Below are 18785 nucleotides of genomic sequence, written 5' to 3'. Positions count from 1 at the left end.
ATTTCTAGGCTCAGGTCATCTCTCTTAAACTGAATTCATCTAAATTTTGGGGACCCTCTTGGCTGTACTCTGTGGCCTTTCTGCCATGGTGACAAAAAAAAAAAAAAAAAAGTTTTCTGTGTGCTTTGAAGACTATAAAGTAAAACAAAACAAAAGTACCTGTTAATCAGTGTTACTGGGAAGAAGCTACTTGTAATTTTTGTCAGATTGTCTACAGCTGAGCCCTTTCCTTCAGTTACCTGCTGTTGGACACACAATTATATATAGATGTTCCTTTGGAGAAAAGCAGTGAAGATCAATCTGTGCCACTAACTGGTTTCAGAAGCTCTTAGCGCTGAAACCAGTCACTTCCTGGAGAGTCCTGTGACTGGTGTTGCAATCTGACAGGGAGGGTGGAGGCACGCTTTATTATTCTGATCAGCACAAGTTCCTCTCACCAGTCACCCTTGGCCCCTACCTGCAGGCAGGACAAACAGATTCCTCTTCCTTGCAGGGATTTTCAAGGTCTGCTATCTGCTCTAAAGATGTCAGCCCTCAGTACCCTGTTTCAATATATTGATGAAAACCAGGACCGATACATTAAGGTAAGGGAATATTTCCTTTTCATAGAACAGTGAAATTTGGTGTAGTTCAATAGGATGCATAGCCACTTTCAAGAAGTTAAGATGAATTTCACTGTTTAAACCAAGTATTAGAAATGTTACCTAGCCTTCTTATTACAGTGTAAGTTATACTTTTGGCATTTGATAAAATATTAATGTCTTTTCCTAGAAATAAAAAAGGTTAATCCAAGATTATTATTTAATCTCCAGCTATGATTTATTGAGACAGTTACAGATTAAAGAAATAGTTTATATTTAGCATGTTCTAAGTGACTCAGTAATGTTACTTATTAATGTTTAATATTATCTCAATCATGCTGCAATTCATTTATTCATTCATTTATTTATTTATTTATTTTGGTACTGGGGATCAAACTCAGGTCCTTGTGCTTGCAAGGCAGGCGCCGAAACACTGAGCTAAATCCCCAGCCCTGCAATTCTTGATAGACACATTTTAGACTCCTTATTCTAAAAATCATACTCTAAAAATTTGACTACTGTCAGTATAACAAGTAATTTGGACCTTGACAACATTAAGTATGTTGCATATCTTTCAGTTGCAATTTTGTTAGTTCATATATAAACTCACTTATACAACTCTGTACATTTTATATTCACATAATCCTTAAAAAAACACACTGGTTAAAACATCATCCTTAAAAAAAACACACACTCTGGTTTAAAAACACACACTCTGACATTTTTTCCATTCTGCTCTAGTTTCTGGTACGAGGTCAATACAAACAGTTTTAAAATCTAAATCGAAAGCAAATGTGAAGAGTTTAAACTTTACAGCTAGTACGTGCTCCAAATGGAACCGTCACAGGTTGAAAGTCAGACTAATGTGCCAGAAACATGGCAGAATTGAGCGCCTTTCTTCCCTTAAGGAACAGCTTTTCAGAATCCTATTTTATTTGTTGTTCCAAAACAGAAACTTGCAAAATGGGTGGCCATCCAGAGTGTATCAGCCTGGCCTGAGAAGAGAGGCGAGATCAGAAAGATGATTGAGGTTGCTGCCACAGATATCCAGCAGCTGGGAGGCTCTGTGGAACTGGTGGATATTGGGAAACAGAAGGTATGATGGGGCATTCCTTGCCTTGCTGGACAGCAAGCAGCAGCTCCTACCTGGGAGCTGATAGGGCTGACTCTGCAGGTTCTTGGAGGAGCTTTTGCTTCAGATTGTCAGCTCATCTTTAAAACAAGCAAGAGAGGCTAGGCTGGATTTAGATCATAACGTCCGTGTGATCACTCGCTGTTGCGAAGGTTTTATGATTACTCAGCTTTTTTTTTCTTTTTTTCTTTTTTTTTTTTTTTTGGCACTGGGGATTGAACTCAGGTCCTTGCACTTGCAAGGCAGGCCACCGAACCACTGAGCTAAATCCCCAGCCCACTCAGCTTTTTTCTGTAGGCTGCAGGCAGAACAAGTATGTGTGGTGGTCACTCTTGGAGAATAGCTGAAATTCCTTTCCCAGAAATCAGAAAGCTTTTAAATGAGGAAGTTATACTTTATTCAAGCCTTTTTAAAAACAGTGAAGAAAGACATCTCCCCCTACCCGCCTCCCCCCCACACACATAGCACGGCCACTGGAGCACTTGTTCATGGGGACAGGAAAGTGTCAGTTATACTTTAAGGGAGGCCTTTGGCAGATGACAGTGGCTTATGTTATTTTTAAGTGAATAGTCTCACTTCATGATACATTATTCCACTGTTTTAGTTTGACCTGTATTCAGCCCCATGTAAATTGTTCCATGCAGTCTATTTTCTAAGTTTTGAAGCTTCTTTTATATTGCAGGGTGTGTAAATTTTGGGTTTATCTGTATTCTTTTGCTTCTGAATTTAGGTGTTGAGTTGAGGTCACGGGCCTGGAATTTTGGGTGTGGCCATTCAGTTCAGTGTACTCACTTCAGAGTGGGTCCTGTGTCTATAGCAGGTTCAAAGCAAAGCCAGGATTAAAATCAAGGCATCTTGACTCCCAGTCCACTATTGTTCTTTAGAGGTTTTCTTCTGACAAGAAATTAATAGTTGATGTAAAATGTATTACAAGCTGGGCATGATGGTACACGCCTGTAATCACAGCACTTGGGAGACTGAAGCAGGAGAATCATCCTCAGTTTGAGGCCAGCCTGGGCTACATTGTGAGCCTAAGATCAGCCTAAACTATGTACGTAGTGAGACCCTGTTTTAAAAAAGTAAAACAAAACAAAATAAAACAAAGATGTATTATAGCTTCCCAACAGTTTTCCTCCCACTCTTGGAAGAATAAACCAAGTTTCTTCATATTGTTTTCTGTTTGGGTACATACTTAACTTTTTTTCCCAATATATTTTTTTGTACAGTAAAAATTTTTTTTTTTAGTTGGGTACTGGGGATCAAACTCGGGACCTTGCGCTTGCAAGGCAGAAGAGGGCGCCACTAAGCTAAATCCCCAGCCCACAGTAAATAATTTTTAAGAATTATTGTACTACAATAGATAGATGTATTCTATGTATCACTGACTTTTCCAAGGCAGCTCTTAAGAAAGGGCCCTCTATTAAAGATTAAAATGACAAGCCAGGGGCCAGGGATTTAGCTCAGCAGTTTGGTGGCCTGCCTTGCAAGCTCAAGGACCCAAGTTCAATCTCCGGTACCAAAAAAAAAAATGACAAGCCAGGCATTGTGGCGCACAACTGTAATCCCAGCACTTGGGAGGCTGAGGCAGGAGGATCGCTGTGAGTTCGAGACCAGCCTGGGATACAAAGTGAGTTCCAGGTCAATCTCAACTAGTAAGACCCTGTCTCAAAAAAACAAAAAGAGTATAAAAGATTAAAATGACAGTTGTACTATTTTTATCCAGGAATTGAAAGGTTTGATTACTATAGGAAATTTTGTAGCGGTTTTTGTAGGAGGTAACAGCATACTATATCTTCTCTCCCCATGCATGTATAGTGATAACTCAGCTGTCAAACAGCTCCAAGCTCAAACTTTCCACTATTCGAACAGCAAAGTTTGAAAAACATCTGCTTGGTGTGGTGTAACTTTTCTGGAGAGTTGAACTGAAAATTCAATTTGAAAAAATATGAGCTAGCCAGGTGTGGTGGTGCACGCCTGTAATCCCTGCACTCAGGAGGCTGAGGCAGGAGGATCGCTGTGAGTTTGAGACCAGCCTGGGCTACATAGTGAGTTCCAGGTCAGTCTCAACTACATAGCGATACCCTGTCTCAAAAAAAAAAAATCTGTATGAGCTAAGAGTGAGTTAGGCAGTGTGTCTCGCCACAAACATAAAGGGATGATTCAGTCTACACCGCTCTCACCCAGACAACGTATAGTGCTTATATTAGTCTGTTTAACATTTGTCACTGTGCTTTTCTTTTTGCATTTTTTTTGCATACAATATTGTAACCATGGCTCCAAAGAAAGTTAATGATACCAACAGTAAAACTAAGAAAACTGTGAGAACCACAGTAGAGTTAAAGAAAGAAATCATTGTAAAATTTGTTAAAGTCCTAGAAAAATGAATTTATAAGTATAATTTTGGGGCCTCAGAACTAATTACTTGGTTTTCCATTATTTCTTGTGGGAAAAACATGCTTAATACTCAAACTTTTCAGTGTTCAAACACAATTTGGAACAAATTGAATTTGACAATGTCACTGTGGTTAGCAGCAGTGCTGTATGTCCAGAGGGGATGATAAAAGTCTGGCATGTTGCAGCACACCTATAATCCCAGCACTCAGGAGGCTGAGACAGGAGGATCACTCTGAGTTCAAGGCCAGCCAGTGAGTTCAAAACCAGCATAGTAAAACCTTGTCTCAAAAAAAACAAAACCAAAATGAAACCTTGAGGCCCGTGAACAGTAGGTTACCATGAGCACCTGCAGAAGGCAGTGTTTCCAAGTTTATGGAGGGAAGTTGACACTGGGAGTTTTAGGCTTGATTCAGTTTCAGGACCGATTTACCTATGGCCCCACCAGCATCCTGAGAGAAGCATGAAGCATTTTCATCTTTCAGGCTTGGTTGAATAGGAATTTATTGAGACGAAATCTGTTGTCATTTAAAATTCTTTTTCCTGCTCAGGCCAGCTGAGAGCTGGCAGTGACTGCAGAGACCATGTGTTCTATGTGCGCATGCAGGGCATTTAAAAAAAACAATGTTTGACCCTGGTGGCTACAGTACAGTGTCATGAGAACTGATGCAGAAAGGCTCCTTTGTAGTTTGGGGGGTAAGAGACATCAAGTAAGTATTCTGGTAGCTGTCAAGTTATGAGTTACATGGGTATTTTAAGTAGAGCTTACTGAGAAGACCAGTCCTATGTCCTCAGAATTCTGGACACCTCAGGAGCCCTAGAGTTTGGGAATGGACACTTAGCTAACACCAGCATTGTCCTGGTCTAGTTGTCATTGTCAGTTGCTGTTCATTTTGCATCTTTGTTTTGGTTTGCTTTTTGTTGTTGTTGTTGTTGTTTGAGACAGGGTCACACTATATAGTGGAGACTAACCTGGAACTCACTATGTAGCCCAGGCTGGTCTTGAACTCACAGCAATCCTCCTGCATCAGCCTTCGGTGCTGGGATTACAGGTGTGTGGCACCACACCTGGCTGGCTCATTTTGCATCTTAATTGTAAAGGATTAATTTAGCTTCATCAGTTTAGTTTGTGTGTTATGTTTGCTAATGAAATTGTCGAAGAAGAATATTTTCAAATACAGACTAATACAGGTGCATGCTGTCTGGCTGGAACAGTCCTTTCCTCCTGCAACTGAAACAAGAGTATCTGTGCTTTCACCCTTCCCTGCCACTTTCCGGTGGTGACACTTGGTAGTGATCAGTTTTTCTATTGGAATGCAGGACAGCTAGAGGAGGTATAAGGGCTTATAGACTTGGTACAGCCAAAGGGCCATGATTTAAAATCACAGCTAGAAGGGCCAGGATTTAGCTCAGTGACACGACACCTGCCTCACAAGTGTAAGGTCCTGAATTCAATCCCCAGTACCGAAAAAATAAAAATAAAAAATAAAATAAAATCACAGGCAGAAACCACTGGCCTATGCAAAGTGGGAGAGGACTTGCAACTGATTTGCCTTTATTCTCTACATTTCTCTTCTAGTGAATAAGGTCCTGTTTCCCATCTTTACAGATAGTGGATAACACGGCTTTTGGGACAAAGCCCAGAAGGAGTACAACTATCTCTACTTAATTTATTATAGCTTCATATGACTTATATTTCTTTATAGCTTGGTTTGTGGCCTATTCTGTATATGATATTAGTCTACATTCAGAATTTCAAAAATTTATCTTTCAGTTAATATTGTAATATGCCTCCAACCCTACCCCTGTATATAGTGGGGATAGAACTCAAGGTCTTCACACTAAGCTACATTCCCAGCCCTTTTCCATTTTTTATTTTAAGACAGGGTTGTGCTAAGTCTTGCCCAGGCTGAATTTGAACTTGCATACTTCTTGCCTTGGCTTACCAGAGTGCTGGGGTTATGGCTACAAGTCACCACATCCAACAAGATTATAGTTGTTTTTAGCCATCATTTCAGCAAATAACACACTAAATTATATGCTGTATTAAATTGCATTATGTTTTATCACACAAAAGTTTTTAAAAATCAGCCTTTAGAAATTTTCCAAGCTAGTTAATAAATGTAATTCAGTATGTGTTCTGAGTTACAGGAAAGCAAATTATTTGTTAATGAAAGATTCTGTTGAACAATATGATCTTTTAAACTTTACAACAGAAGTTGATTGACTAGAACAGATCAGAAAGCTCAGGTATATTTAATATCTGCTATGAATTCTGAGTTTACTAACGAGATTGTCCCTGATCACTTCCTTCAACTTAGCTCCCTGATGGTTCGGAGATACCTCTTCCTCCCATTCTGTTGGGCAAACTGGGCTGCGATCCACAGAAGAAGACGGTGTGTATTTATGGGCATCTGGACGTGCAGCCTGCAGCCCTGGAGGACGGTTGGGATAGTGAGCCCTTCACCTTGGTGGAGCGAGATGGTGAGGAGGATGGTCCTGCACAGGGCTCGCTCCTTCTCTCATGGAACAGAGTCCTTCTGGGTCTTCTGGGCTTCCTTTGCTATTGACTCCTTTTCCAGAGGGTGGTCTGAATTGGGCCACCTAATCTTCAAGGTCTGTAATCGGGTGCCTCATCTCAAATGAGTATTGCTTCTGGGGAGCATTTTAGTTACTCCACTGCAGAATGTTCTGAAGTTAGCTGTATTTCCTGGACCTCTGCCTGCCCTGGTGAGATAAGAGTAAGGATAACTTGTTCGTGCAAAGCCTCCCCAGCTGGGCACCAACAGTATAGCAGACCCTTTGAAGGGCCCACTAGAGGTTGGCCTCTTCTTCCCATCCCCTCTTGGTATAAACGTTCCTTACTTTTATTTCTGAATTTGCACTTGTTTCTGTGTATGACAGTCAGTATAGAAGCCCCTTCATTTGCATCTTGCCCCTTGGGGCTAAGGTCCAGACCCTCTTCTTTAACTATATGCAGATTCTATCACATCTCTCCTGCCTTGATGTGTATTGTGTCCATGACTGTGAGACTGAAAAATCATTTTCCTTAAAGAAACATCTATAAAACATTAGCCCATACCCTTGTCCATATCCTGCTGTCATTGCTGACCTACAGCTAATTGCAGAGTAAACTTCCGCATGGACTTGCACTTGGACTTGGCTCCTCTTGAGTATCAGACCTTGTGTCTCCTTGGTGGTTCTTTATCTCATCTAATGTATCTCATCCCTTCTGGTGCCTTAGTGAGAGAGGAACCATCTTCCTGCCACCTGCAGCAGAAAGAGGGTTGTCCTATCCCTGTTCCAGTCCTCTATGGCCCCTTCCTTCACTGAGGGCCTTGTTTATATTATCCTTTTGCCCCCTCCAGGCCTTAGCTGTCTCATCCCTCTTGTGTACTCATCTCAAAGTGACCCCAGCTCTACCTGACACCTCTCAAAGGAGTCAGATCAGTGCAAAAAGTCCTCTTAGCCCCCCTTCATATCCACCTTTCCTTTCTAGTTTCTCTCCCACCTGCGTCCAGCCACACAGGCCCTAGGGTCCAACTCTGTGCTGTGGACAGAGTCCCTGACCCGCTGTGCTCACTGGCTTGTGCATCAACATGTGTCACCCATGCCAGGTGTCACCTATGCCAGGTCCTCAGTGAAACCTGCCTCAACCCAGGCAGAAGGACACCCACACACCTCCTCTACAGACCAGTGAGAAGACTGGCTGGGGACAGGCCAAGGGCCAGTGACAGAAGGGCATGTACTGAGCAGGGAGGCTTCCTGGCTTCTTAGAGACTGCCTGGTTTCCATGAGACTGTATCCTGGGTCCCAGGGCTGAGGGAGAAAGAGGGCTATAGACTTATTTTATGAGCTATCTTTTTTATGGTGCTAGGGATCAGACCCAAGGCCTCAACCATGCTAGGCAAGCACATTTTCTACTGATCTACATCCCAGCCCTGCTGTTACTGCTTCCCAGCCTGGGCATCTGCCTCTGTACCAGAAGCAGATGTGGAAAGGGAACCACATGACTGATAACGCTAGTTGGAAGTAGTGTCATGTTCTTTTGTTTCTGATGTAATAATTGAAGAAAAAGAGAAACAAAAAAAAGTCAATAGTAAAAATGAAAATTCTATTTTTTATCAAAATAGGTGTCAGAGTTGGGGTGGGGAAGGGGGTTTGTGGTGTTTTTGTGATTATGGTATGTGTGGTTCCTAAATGTGGCTCAACTTCTTTTCATGTTGCCAAGAGCTGCATTTGGTAAATAGTTTTTAATGAGCTACTAAGTGGTCGGGATTTCCTGGAATTTGATTTTAAGCATCTGCCCTAACTCAACAGGATTGTAGCCCTGGCCAGTTTTTGTGACAAGGCACGGGTAACTCGAGGCACCCATATGACTTGCCTTATTGACCACAATGAATGCTCGGTGGATTCTAGCAGTGGTGTAGGGTGGACACTCGGGCTTCTGATGTGAAGAGATATCCTTACCATGGACAGCCATGTGTAGTTGTGCTAAGATGTTATCAGTTGTTCACTTGAGATGCACTTCTTTTGAATTCTCCAAATCGTAACTCTATATTTGCTGTTTGCTGTGGTAGGCAAGTTGTTTGGGAGAGGTTCAACTGATGATAAGGGACCTGTGGCCGGCTGGATGAATGCCCTAGAAGCTTATCAGAAGACAGGTCAGGTATGCCTCCACATTAATGCTGTTGATTCACTGGGTTCTCTTGAACATACTGTAAAGATCATTACATAAGGAGATAGCACATGTGCCCAAGCTTAATCAGCACAGTGTTTCTGATTTAAGATTATCACTCCTTACAACTTGAAAAACCATTGAAAGATAATTGCCTTACAGATGCTCAAAGATTATACTGTTGACCAGTCAGCAAGATTCTTGCCAATACAGAATGTGATTCTTCCCTTCCTTGGTTCCTTTCTTCCTTAGGGATCAAACCCAGGGCCTTGTCTGTATCACTGAGGCACATCCCTATCCCAAAATGTGAATTTTCAATTGACTGTACCATGAGCGTGGCCACTTGCCAGCATGTAACAGGCTTTGTGGTGTTGGACAAATTGCTTACTCTGTTTTGTTGTTGTTGTTGTTGTTGTTTTGAGACAGAGTCTCACTATGTAGTTGAATCTGACCTGGAACTCACTATGTAGCCCAGGCTGGTCTCGAACTCACAGCAACCCTCTCTGCCTCAGCCTCCCAAGTGCTGGGATTACAGGCTCAAATTGCTTACTCTGTATGACTTATAACTTCATAAAAATAAATTTTATTTTTAAAGAACATATTTCTACAACTATGAAATATCTACTCATTGCTCAAAGTTGGTAAAATACAGAAAAGTAGAGGGAAATATTGCTAGAATGCCAATCCTCAAAATACTTTGTTATCAAACTTTTTGATGCTTTTTAACTTGTAGTCATGTTGTATAAATAATTTGTGCATCTGGTTCATACCTGTATATAAATAAAATAAGATAATAATAAAATGATAAGATAAACATTTTGTCTAAGCATGGAATCTTGGATCTGAGAAGGGTCTCAGACTCTCTTGGTCCAGAGGAGAATTTTAAATAGGGGGAAACTAACACGCAAAACTACCTGGTGAGTCCCATGGCCAGCCTGAGTACTGGACAGAGGAACCAGGAAGCCCCACCTCCTCCAGGGCCCTGTGGAGCTGTCAGCCTCTAGATGAAAGAGTCTGTGAGCAACCAGAGTAACAAGAGGCTATATATAGGGCAGAGCCCTGCCAGCAGCTCCAGTTGTACCTGTTCACTGTCCAGGTCCTGGGAAGATTTCATGGGGGCAGGTGGAGGAAGTTTGGAAAAGGAGGCACATTTAGTGAACAGTGCTGGGGGCAGATTTGAACCAGGATTTCATAGACTTGAGCCTGAATTGGGCACTGCTGTTCCAGGGCCTGTGTGGCCACTGGCAAATTGCCTGGCTCACATATAACCTCCTTTTCTTCTCTGAGGTTGGTGCTGCCTGTCTCACTCTGCAGAGCTGGGAGGGCACCTGGGAAATGATCCAACTCCAGAGCAGTGTGCCACAGTGACTATCAAGCTCCCAGGACCAAGCCACCACTTTTGTACAGAGAGCTGTGCTGGCACTGCAAGAGGGCCTTGTCTGTCATCAGTGTATTAGCAGAGGCTCGCTCTACTGCAGTGAGGATTCAGGGAAGCTTTTTATGCTGTGCTGTTTGTCCCTATGTCACAAGAGAACAGTTCAGGCTTCCCTGGATGCTGCTCATTTGCTTATGCGAGGAACCCCCAGGGATCTCATGAAGGCATGATATAGAGGGTTTCCTTCTCAAACTGGAAACAGTGCCCTAAAGACCAGTGCTTACCTGGGGTTGGTCTGAAGGAGGTCAAATATTACAATTTGCAGTTTCAAAGTATTGATGGCTCCCTGTCTGTTGCTTCTGGAAGGAAAGTAAGGAAGCTGAGTCCCTCTCCTGCCCTTTCCCTCTCACAGGAAATTCCTGTCAATGTGCGATTCTGCCTCGAAGGCATGGAGGAGTCTGGCTCTGAAGGCCTGGATGAGCTGATTTTTGCCCAGAAAGACACCTTCTTTAAAGATGTGGACTACATTTGCATTTCTGACAATTACTGGCTGGGGAAAAAGAAGCCCTGTATCACATATGGTCTCAGGGGCATTTGCTACTTCTTTATCGAGGTATGTGGCTGAGTAGGCTCGCTGACTCCTAAGTCTCCTTATTCTTTTGTACCCTAAAGAAAGCAAGTACCAAGAAGTCACTCATAGATGAAGAACAGAGCTCGCTGAATATCCTACTTCTTAGGTTCTATAAACCATTGTAACACCCCAGCAGATGTGAACAGTGATAACTTTTGATAATCAGAAATCCGTTTCTTAGCAATGTCAAGCTAGGCGGTATTAGTAATGTTATCTTGGAGCAATTGAGAAATGCTAGTCTATCTTAAGAAGACTGAGACATATACAAAGCATTTGAAAAACACTTTTTAAAATTTAAAATGTTCATACTTTAGTCCTGAATCTCTTTCTCTGTGACTGAGTTATCTTGAGGGGATAGAGACTGTCTTAGTTACTTTTCTTATTGCTCCCAGGAACCACAAATTAAAGGAGGAAAGGCTTGTTTCAGCTCACAGTTTGTAGAGGTTTCTGTCCATAGTTAGCTGGTTGCAAGGCAGGGTATCATGGCAGAGAGGCATCACAAAGGAGGAAAGAGTTCATGGTGTGGCAGGGCAGGCAAGAGGCAGCAAAGCAATAAATTATTAAAGCAGCACCGGCAAGCCTGCCTTCTTTCTCTCCCTTTCATCCCTTCCAGGGCACTCACCCTTTGGGTGGTACCACCCACACCCAGGTTGGGGAACCCTTAATTCCACCCTTATCCACATTCACACACCCTAATCCAGCCACCTTCAAAACTCCCCAGCTGTGACTGTATCAGGCTTTGAGGGGATGTCTAGATTCAAGTCACATCAGAGACCTCCAGTAGATAAAGAGAAGCCAAGATAGTATGTAATATAAATGGATAGTCTTGGACACCTGCCAGACACTACCACTCACTGGCAAAGGTCGTTTGCCAAGTAAGGGTGGAGGTGCCTTCTGCATAGGCACTGTGGTGGTTAAAACAGATCTTTTCTGAAAAGGTCTTTTATCACCTGAACATCACAGAAAACATGGCCATTGCTACATGGAGTACATACTGTGCTCATGGCATGGCTACACAGGTTAAAAATGACCCTGGACTAGGGCTGGGGTTTAGCTCAGTGGCACTCTGCCTGCCTTGTAAGTGTAAGGTCCCGAGTTTGATCCCCAGTACAAAAAAAAAAAATTGATCCTGGGCTGCTAGTGATTATTCTTCCTGTTCCTCCAGATGGGGCCACATAGCCATTGGCTGCCTTGGCTGGTTATAGGACTAGTCACATTGGGGAGGGGCAAGTAGATTGGAACAAAGATACTTGGCTTTCAGGTCCATGTTGGTCACGATGCATAGTAGGTTTGGCCCTCATAGGAGGTAGGCACAGGGTCTTCGTGAAAAGATGAGTCCTGTTTTTTTGGAAAAAGACCCTGAGTGCTAGGGGGAGGTTACTGTGCAGTGTACACTTGCCTGTGACCAGCATTCCCAGTATATCTGATTAGTATATCCAAGTTACCATGGCTAGCATTCCTATACCTCTAGTTAGCATTCCTAGTGCCTATTAGCACATCTGGGAGTATTTTTTACTAATTGGAGAAATGCCATGTTTTGCTCCTTTAAGGGATTAGATTTTGACTTGGAAAATTGTCAGGTCGTATAAATGTTCTTTGTTCAGTGAACTGTCACATGGTAAACATAAGCTCCCATAAGCAGCTAAATAAAGTGGCCTTTGTTTGTGTCCAGGTGGAATGCAGTGACAAAGACCTCCATTCTGGGGTCTATGGAGGCTCAGTCCATGAGGCCATGACGGATCTCATTTCGTTGATGGGTGAGTGTGGGCTTGGCTCCATGTCAGTCAGTACTTTATGATTTGGGAAAATGAGCGAGGCCTTATGTCCAGAATGTCTGTCATCGGCACTTAGTGCATCTCAGTGTTCTTCATGAACTGACTCCTCTGTTTCTAATCAAATTCCTTCTCTCTTTCCCCCTCCTCACTTTTTGTTACAAGATCCCTATGCTTCATCTCTACCTCTATCCTCTTCATGTTCTGCCTCTTGGGTCTTCTCACCACCTGCTAAAAGTGTTCCCCACCTCCCTTATTCCCCAGGATACCCCAGATCCTATTTGGCCTGCTCAGAGGTCCATGGGAGACTGTCTTTCCCCGGACACTATATTTTACATCTTGTAGAGGGCATTTGCTTTGGTCTGTTTTTTTTATAAGTGGTCACATGTGGGTCTACCTGCTTGGTCAGCTCCTGGAAAACAAGGGCCAGTTTTCTATTCCTGGCATCTTCCTGTTGTAAGGCTAAATGAGCTGTTATGGCCACCTACAATTCTTTGAGCTCCATTCTTGTCCCCTCAAGGACAGGGGAAGGAATGTCATTTCTGAGGTTGGGGTTGGCTCTGTCCCAACCCGTTTTCTCTCAACTTGGGAGCAGCATGTTTCTTGTGTAATGTGCAGGCTTTAGAATGAGCCTGCTTGGAGCAGTCTGCTTGGTTAGTATCCCAGTGTGTGACTGAGGAAAATTTCAGAATAACTTTCACCTCTTCCTTGGATTCTTTATCTAAAAAGTGAAAATAATGGTTCTGCTTACCTTGTTACGCTATTGTGATAATTAATTGACTTCCTAGAATAAGGCACTCAGAGAGGTAGCAGGCTAAGTAATGTCACCATCAGAGCCATCCACTGCTCCTCCAGACCTCATGTGTCTCTCACCTGGCCAGGTGGGTGAGCTGTTGGTCGCCCCCTGTGCCTAACTTCCTGGAATCATTGTGGCTGAAAACAGTTAATTTTGTAGCTTAACCCTCTGCTGCCTCCCTTAGGCTCTCTGATAGACAATAAAGGGAAAATCCTCATCCCTGGCATTATCCAGGCTGTTGCCCCCCTGACCAATGAGGAGCAGGAGCTCTACAACCACATTGACTTTGACATGGAGGAGTTCGCCAAGGACATTGGGACTCAAACCCTCCTGCACAGCTGCAAGGTGCGTCTGGGGGCCCCCATGTTCCTCGTCCAAGCTCTTCCTGGGCGTGTGCTTAGGAATCTTCAGATGGTAAAGAGAAGTAGAAGGCACAACTGGTCACGTCAGCAGTGGCAAGGGCTTTTTAAATGTCAAAATCCACTTTCTACTAGGGAAGAAGAGGAAATATGTAGGAATAACATGGGTCATCTGCTGGCAGGTAGCTTTTGTCTATTTGAGTTTCTACAGTAATTTCTTTAGCATTGGTCCCAAAAAATTAAGCCATATCTAACAAGGCCAAGTAGGAAGGTGGGAGCTGTTTGCACAAAATGTTTACTTAACTGTTAGAGAAAATCATGTGACCCTCTCTTATGAGTTTACATCTTGATTTATGAGGTATGGATATCAGTCCAGAGACTTTCTTATAGCTAGACTTAATCTACTGCAGCAGCAGGCCCAGTTTCTAGGCCCAGGGATAGGAGAGGGATACACTAGTCTTGGCCCTTGAGTTTCATCTTTACCCAGAACTCCAGAAAGATGTGCTGAAGGCCAGGTTGGGCATAGGATTTTGGGCCTGCCTGCGGGGAGGGTGGTCAGGCCTGGGAGTGGCTAGGCCTGGTGAAAGACTCCTGCAGAGAGGGAGAGAGAGGTTGGTGTGTGCAGAAATGCAGCATGCTGTTCGGGGCCTGAAAACTCAGAGTGGGAGAGCAGATCGCACCAGTGTTACAGCATCAGCTCCTGAGGCTAGCAGATTCCTTCTTAGGGATCTGTGACAACCTTTGAGCAGCCCTCCTTTGGTGAGTCCCACATCTGTACCTCCTTCTGGGTCTATTGGGCCCCTAGCCAGGCTCTGTCTCAGGAAAAGCTGGCTGCTCAGATGACATCCCATCCAAGCAAGGAAGATTGCTCCCTGATCCCCTCTGTTTTGATTCTACAGAAAGACATCCTGATGCACCGATGGCGGTACCCTTCCCTCTCTCTCCACGGCATCGAAGGAGCCTTCTCTGGGTCCGGGGCCAAGACTGTGATTCCTAGGAAAGTGATTGGCAAGTTTTCCATCAGGCTCGTGCCGAACATGACCCCTGAAGTTGTCAGCGAGCAGGCATGTGGGGCCACGGGGCACTGCTGAGGGTCAGGGGCTGCTGTGTTATCAGAGATTTAGGGGATCAGAAGGCATTTATTAGGGCAGAAACCTAGCCCCTCATGTACCATTTCTTTTGCCACTCAGTAATGACTAGAATAAGCAATGCAGAACCTTAGCAAAGGTAAAGACCATATTACCAAGCATCACACATAAGTGACCCTATTACTGCTGAGGTATGTCACAGTCTAGCCTCTGCCCTCACCCCTTGGCTGGTCAGATACTGATTTTGGAGCAGATATATCTGGTAGGAGTCCAGGAGAGCTGCCTCTCATGGTGATGACAAGCAGAAGAAAGGATTCCAGTAACTGCAGGTCAACCAGGCTCATGGAGCAGTCACTCTGCGTGAGTCCAGGAAGATTTCATGGAAAGATGGACTCAGAGTCTTCCCACCTTGGAAGAGGAGACTGAGGCCTGCTGTCCATGGGAGAACTGAGATTTTTGTCTCAGGCCATATCCTTGGGTCCATCCACTGACAGTACATCTAGTTGAAATCTAGCTTGCGATCACTTTTTTAAAGTGTAATAGTCTGTTAGGGTATCTGTTACAAATTCCCGTAGACTGAGTAATTTAAGTGACAGGAGTTTATTTCACAAATTTCTGGAGGCTGAAAAGCCAACCACCCACCCTTCTAACTTATTTAACCTTAATTACTTCAGCAAAGGCCATATCTCCAGTATCATGATAGTGAGGTTTAGAGTGTCAACGTAGGAATCTTGGAGGGTTACAGACATCCCATACAGAACATAAAGCAAGACAGAACTCTTTTTGAAAACTTAATTATCATCATTTAAAACACCTAAGTAAAAGGTGAATTGTTTGAAATTAAAACATTGCCTTTTGCCGGGGATTTAGCTCAGTGGTTCCACTGCCTGCTTCGTAAGCACAAGGTCCCAAGTTCGATCTCCAATACCAAAAAACATTGCTTTTCAAATAACTGGATTTTGTATCTTGACTAGGTCTCCTTTTCTGCTGTCATAGTGATGCAGATCAGTATTCAGGAGCAGAAAATGAAACTCATTTTAGACTTGTAGCCCTATTGTAGACCATTTGTAGACTTATTGTACCCTGGATGTAGATCTCTTGTGGATTCACATGCCTCCTCATAGGCCCACTGTAGATCACTAACATTGGATCAGATGCCAAGCGTATAAACGTTGTGTGTCTCTTCTGTTTGTGCTTTAGGTTACAAGCTACTTGACTAAGAAGTTTGCTGAACTGCATAGCCCCAACAAATTCAAGGTGTACATGGGCCATGGTGGGAAGCCTTGGGTATCTGATTTCAACCACCCACATTATATGGCTGGGAGAAGAGCCCTGAAAACAGGTTCGACACTCTTTTAAGGATGGGTTCCAGGGCCCTCAGCATTTTGAAGACTCTGCTTGTCATGCTGGGCACATGGCTGTTTGCAGTTCTGAGGGAGGCCTGTGGGATGAGGCCTGTGGGATGAGGCCTGGGCCACCAGCCCACTTCTTAGGGGCAATGTCTTAGTTGCTTTCTCACTGCTGAGACAAAATATCAGACACCCAAAGTTAAAAGTAGAAAAGTTTATTTCAGGTCCCAATTTATAGAGGTCTCAGTCCACAGTCACCTGGTTCCAAGGCAGGGTGGCATGGCACAAGGGCATTACAAAGGGGAAACAGTCCACAACATGGCAAGCATAAGGCTGTGGGGAGCAAAGCAGCAGCAGCAAGCCTGCCTTTTTTCTGTCCCTGTATGTCCCATCTAGGCTACAAGCCTATGGATTGGTGCCACCCATACCCAGAATGGGTCTTTCATTGTCCACACCCTTAAACCCAGTACTGTATCACACCTTTAACTGACATTCCCACACCCTAATCCAGCCACCTTCAAAACTCCCCACCTATGAGTGAATGAGGCTTTGGCAGAATATCTGGATACAAGCTGTTAACAAGCAGGGTTGCTATGTTCAAGGTCTGGACTTAGTATTGCTTGGTAGTATCTCCATGACTGATCTCCAGCCTCAAAACCCTACAATTCACCGTTTTTCTCATTTCATTTCCCTCAGTTTTTGGTGTTGAACCAGACTTGACCAGGGAAGGTGGCAGTATCCCTGTGACCTTGACCTTCCAGGAGGCCACCGGCAAGAATGTGATGCTGTTGCCAGTGGGGTCAGCAGATGATGGTGCCCACTCCCAGAATGAAAAGCTTAACAGGTGAGACTTCAAGATCTAGATCCTGAAGCCAGGTTGGTTTGAATGTCACTACTGCTAAGAGAAGTGAGTAGGATATTGTGGGACCACCCTTTCCGTATTTGTAAGTCAAAACTTCTGATGGGAAGTGGGGACAAGGCCTTGATGGTAGCAGTTTGTGAAAACAAGGTTCAACCAATGTTCTGTGTTCATTGCTTTCTTTCTCTACCACTGATAAAACCCTCTCTACTTTTCCCTTTTGAAAAATTATGTCATTGCTAACTGCTAAAGCTGCCTTTACACATTTTGGCATGAGCAGATGTGATGGGGATTCCTGTAGCCCACAGGACAGGGATCCTCTGGCTAGTGGCAGTCAGGAGAGACCCAGGCAGATGGGGCTACGTGCAGTACAGAAGAGGCTTTCTGTGCCTGGGGCTGCTAACGAAGACAGGAAGCAAGGGCCTATCTTGAGTGACCAGGTAGACAGTCGGGACTAGGACAGAGCAAAGACTCTACTTGAGGAGGTGTGGCTAGAGGAGATAGAGACTTGGTTACTAGCATATAAGGTGAAGGCCTGGGTTGTAGGAACCAGAGGAGGGGCCCTAGGGCAGGTGAAGCCATTTATTATCAAGATACTGGGTGAACCTCTACAGTCTTAGGCCAGGACAAGATTGGTTCCTTGGGTGAGAGGTCAGGTTGGACCTGTGGTTGAGAATCAGGTAGCTGTGTTCTAAAGACAAGCAGATTCCAAGCCAAGATGGGGGATGCTTCCCAGAAGCCTATGCCTCAGAAAGCAACTCTGTATATCTAGATGCTGCCACCACATGACACCAGCTGACATGGTGATTTATCCTTCCCATCAGGCATAACTATATAGAAGGAACCAAGATGCTGGCTACATACCTGTTTGAGGTTTCTCAGCTGAAGGACTGAGAGACCTGTTTCTCATGGAGTGCCATGTCTGACCAGAAGGAAACCCACCTCTGCCCTCTCTCCTTGCCCTTGTCCTCTCTCACTGGCTCAAGAAAGTGGAAATTCCTTCTCCTTCTTCCTCACATCAGGTGGTGCACAGTCTTCTAAGAAGGGCCATGTGTCCAGCTGTTGTGTGGGTGGAGTCAAGTGTGTCCGGCAATTGGGAACATTTAGTCCTGAGGGCTTATCAGGAATATCTGGCTGACTCCTGGGTAGATTCTTACAAGTGGCCAATATGACTCGACCTCCAGAAAGCAAAAGCACCTGAGATCCCTATAATCTCTGTAGGTGGTATTGGCTGTCATAGAATTGGGATAAACTTGGGCTTGCTGCTTTCTGCCTGTGTTCTTGCCTTCTCTGTCAGGTGACTCACACTTGGGATATTCAGAAACGAAATGAGAAAATTCAGGGGCTTCTTATGTCATGACAGCCCCCTTTGGAACCCAATGCTGTTATTCAGTTCTGTTCTTTCTCCAGACTTTGTTCAACACCTGTGTTCTCTACTGTCTTTTACCAGCCCTCAGAACCTAAGCTAAGAGTCATTGTAGAAGGACCGGTCCATCTCAGTCTATACTGCTCAATAAAAGCGAAAATGAAGCTTCTGAGGGAATTGCTGTGTCTGACTTATTTGAGGAGCACGTGTGCTTGTCGGGTGCCCTCTCATTTGTGGAGCATATGTGCTTGTCTACGCATCTGGTTTACCTGTGAAACACATGTGTGCTTAGGTACCATCTGACTTTTTTCTGGAACACACTTGTGCTTGTCAGGTAGAATCTGGGTAACTGTCATCTTAGGGTCAGGTCTCACAAAACAAGACTCAGGTCTTTCCAAGTGAGCATGC

General features: G+C 44.1%; 1 protein-coding gene across 1 annotated transcript; it reads left to right on the top strand.

The window, feature by feature from the left end:
• Nucleotides 1–408: 408 nt before the first annotated feature.
• Nucleotides 409–18554, top strand: Cndp2 (carnosine dipeptidase 2). Its single transcript, XM_010610427.3, has 11 exons — nucleotides 409–584; nucleotides 1534–1677; nucleotides 6426–6588; nucleotides 8685–8773; nucleotides 10570–10770; nucleotides 12461–12545; nucleotides 13541–13701; nucleotides 14615–14779; nucleotides 16004–16145; nucleotides 16849–16996; nucleotides 17836–18554. The coding sequence occupies exons 1-11, from the start codon at nucleotides 525–527 to the stop codon at nucleotides 17903–17905; spliced, it is 1428 nt and encodes a 475-aa protein (XP_010608729.1). The 5' UTR covers nucleotides 409–524; the 3' UTR covers nucleotides 17906–18554.
• Nucleotides 18555–18785: the final 231 nt, after the last annotated feature.

This window comes from Fukomys damarensis, unplaced genomic scaffold, assembly GCF_012274545.1.
Source record: "Fukomys damarensis isolate Sample0158 unplaced genomic scaffold, DMR_v1.0_HiC HiC_scaffold_30, whole genome shotgun sequence".
In the NCBI taxonomy this organism is placed as follows: Eukaryota; Metazoa; Chordata; class Mammalia; order Rodentia; family Bathyergidae; genus Fukomys; species Fukomys damarensis.
This window is presented reverse-complemented; position numbering and strand designations above follow the sequence as displayed.